At 40.7% G+C, this 3556-nt stretch overlaps 1 protein-coding gene across 1 annotated transcript in view; it reads left to right on the top strand.

Annotated features, from left to right (window-relative positions):
* Positions 1-3556, top strand: part of asap2a (ArfGAP with SH3 domain, ankyrin repeat and PH domain 2a) — a 58007-nt gene that overhangs the window by 20200 nt on the left and 34251 nt on the right. Inside the window, exon 2 of the mRNA XM_035674404.1 lies at positions 511-583. Coding sequence (XP_035530297.1) covers positions 511-583 — 73 coding nt within the window. The remainder of the gene's footprint in view (positions 1-510; positions 584-3556) is intronic.

Consider the following 3556-nt stretch of genomic DNA (forward strand, 5'->3'; position numbering starts at 1 on the left):
ATCAGAATACTGAAACCTGGTTTTACCTCTGAATCGACGCATCTCAGTTAGGTTAAGGTCTTATGCTCATCGATGGTTAGAGAAACATTGCCGGTGAGATTCAAAATGGGGACTTGATTCTCATACATGGATAACAAGCTACCTAGCAACAATAATGAGAAACATTGTCAGAAAAATGGCAACAAGTGTGGCTTCCACTGACAGCTGCAGAGGTTGTTTTTAAAGCTGTATAACAACCGAATGAAACGAAAGAAAGTGAAATTAAAAAGGCAATTCAGTTTGATTATCAGAATTCATTACATAGTCAGGTGTTTATCTTATTTTGTGTGTTTTTAGGGAATAGTTTTCTGACAGATAATAGACAGATAACACAAACCTCGTGCAGGCTGAACAATATCTCACCATCAACGTAATGACCGCAAAATACACAAAAGTAACGAATTAAAGTAACGAATCTACACTAACTTAAGTGATGAGTCTCAATGTCGGCCTCTTTGTGTCTCTTCTCAGGCTCTGGATGTGGACCGCAGTGTTCTGTACAAGATGAAGAAGTCTGTGAAGGCCATCTACACGTCTGGTCTAGGTGAGTCCTTCTGTCTGTACTTTGTTTTCATTTCCTCTTACTGCTCTCACAGAAAAATATGTTTTCAAGCTATATTTTATGATTAACAGTTTACCTTTTTTGGTGTTGAAATCAGTCAGATTTTCTTATAATTATTTATTATATATCTTTTTATCATTTTCAGATTTTTGTTTTTTACACACAAGATAATTATTTTAATCAATAAATGCACAAGAGATTGAAAATAAAAATAATTATGAATTGCATCCCTAAAGCTTTTGGTCCACTGCCTTTGAGGCAGAGGTAGGGACAGTTTTGTCTGTGTGTCTGTGTGTGTGTGTTATTACCATGCTCATTGTGGCTGTCTGTGCCAGTGTTGGGTGTTTCCAGTGTCTTTTGTTTGGCCTGCCTGACAGAACCCCGCTGAGAGAGAGAAAGAGAGAGAGGGAGGGAGAGAGACCTCTGAACAATGTGCTGAGCATGTCTTTTTCAGAACAGTGTGAGCTCTGTTCAGACCAGAGGGACAGCTGTCTGATCCAGACCCCCAAATGAACAGCTGGGGAGGGGCACACACTGTGTTTGTGTGTGGGTGCTGAGGCATGGACGCACTGATGATCTCACTTCACCTCACTGTTTTTACATTTACGCATATACACACTGCCTTTTTGAGCCTGCATCCTATGACGCCAAAGGCTGATATTGTTTGTGTGTATGTGAGTGCAGGTGTACATTTATAAGATCAACTTGTACAGTTTTCTCACGCTGTTCAGCTGCCAAAATGAATGCCCCTGTTGTTGATAAATTACCTTCATTTGCATCTGTGTGCTTAGTGAAGCAGGGTGCACATGTTTGGGAATTGCAGGTGTTTCAGGCGGTTGAGATTTTGTTTTCATTATGAACACGATTATCTGCTTTAGGAAAAAATTAGGAGGAAGCTAATTAATCCTTGTGTGAAGCCATATTTGTATCAGTGTATACAATAGAAACAGTGTTTTGTCTGTGGAAATGCCACTGGGAATGTTGTTGTTTACTGTTCTACCTAGAGAAGCTCGCATTTAGGTCACCTTGACTTGTAGCACTAAGGAAAAGCTGCCCAGACCCTGATCTGTTTTGAATACAACCAAGATGACTCAGTGAAGCCCTCTATGTTATGCCTGTGTCAACTCTGTATTATATCTCTTAAACGGGAGACGGAGATATGTACATGGATGAAGAAATGGCGATGATATATGTCCCAAATATAGAGGATGCTTACTACAGATACACTTAAAGCTGCACTAATCAATATCTTTACATTAACACTGCATCAAATAATGTGTAGTGTGAAGTGTCGCTCTTACTGACGAAGCCACAGAGAATTATTACCCGACTTTGCAGTTCTCCTCAGCTGTACGGAGTGTTTCAGCGTCTCTGAGCTGAGCTGAGACTGTAGTTTTAGTTCGTTCTCATAGCGTTTGTTTTTGGCAGCAGCAGGCAGTTGTTTTCAGAAAAAAGCTCTAATAAACCAATTATACACTTACCTGCTCAGCATCTAACAACAGACAGACATAGTTATCCCCTATCTGGTGCACATAGTGGAGCATATAGCAGCAAACAGTCGGATATTTCCCTCAAGAGTTGGCGGAGACCGAAAACAGAGATGGGAGAGTCAATATTGGACTCAAAATGAATGCTAATGTTGCTCTGCATCTGCTGGATGTTTGCTGAAGTTTCAACTTTATAAAGTGTTAATATGTCAATGTTGTCTTTACGGGTTCTTACACTGCCCCCAAGTGGTTAAAGAAATCAAATAATCCGCAGTTGAACTACATATAAATTTTGTATCCTGCATCTGATAAGTAAAAATAGAAAAAAGTAATTGGGCGCTAAAATTGTTAAGGTCTATTAAGCAAATACATAAGCTCCAAAATATTCACAGAAATTCATTAAAACAGCAGTCAACAGATAAATTATAAATGAATGCACAAGATTTAATGACAAATTGGTTTGCAGAGAATAAATGACAACATACCCTAATTAATAGAAAAGCATTTGCGTTACAGTATCTAAAGCAAATCTTAAAGAAAAGGAGTGAAAACACAAGAGTTTTATAAATATTCTTCAGAGAGGATGCTGGGATAAAGCCTGAATAATGAGACGCACAACAGCCTCAACGCTGACTGACTGCTTCAATAATCCGAGAATACACTCCTGCTATGACTGACTGTCGAGCCCAAACCCCGCAAGGATATTTTTGGCTACGACTTGAGGAATAGTAATGATGAGGAGGTGAGGATGGAGAGAGGGTGAGGGAAGATGGAGGTTTGGTTAGAATGGTTAGGAAAAAATAATCAAGATTACAAACGCTATAAGGAAGTGGAAAGGCGAGCAAGCAATATGAGCTTGTACCCAGAGAGCAAGAAAAAGATGGGGAAATGAGAGTGAATGAGATGAGAAACGGGAAAAAATACAGGAAAAGCTGCACAGATGAGTGAGAAAGCCCTGTGTTGCTGTAGGGACCTGTCAGGTTGTCAGCTTGTGGGTTTTGATGAATAAACCAGCAGCAGCATCTCAAACCCCGGAAGAACCTGGAGCTGATGGAGCAGAGCTGCTAGGACAGGCCTGCCAAAGCCGCTGAACAGATAACGACTCGAGACAGACGAGTGAACGCTGTGTTCCAGCTGTTGTACCTATAGGTGGTCACGGTGGGCTGGATGGAGTCGCTGAATAATGCAGCACTCTGCCCAGTTGTTGCATCAGGAAAACGCTGGATTCGACGGTGTCTGATCTGACCATGTTGTTCGATCGCTGCTACACAAACACACGCATGCTGGCATTTCTCTCCTGGCTGCCAGGTAACCTAGAAAATGGCTCTAATGTAATGCATGGGTGTCAGAGGAAAATGAGCTGAGGAGACACTGAAATAAAGGAGGAAGAAGACACAAAAAGAGTGTAATGAAAATGGAAGTTCACATTTAAAGGGATGGGAGTAAAACAACACCATTTTAATGTCTC

Source organism: Morone saxatilis, unplaced genomic scaffold (assembly GCF_004916995.1).
Source record: "Morone saxatilis isolate NCDOM2014 unplaced genomic scaffold, NCSU_SB_2.0 Contig3, whole genome shotgun sequence".
Taxonomy (NCBI): Eukaryota; Metazoa; Chordata; class Actinopteri; family Moronidae; genus Morone; species Morone saxatilis.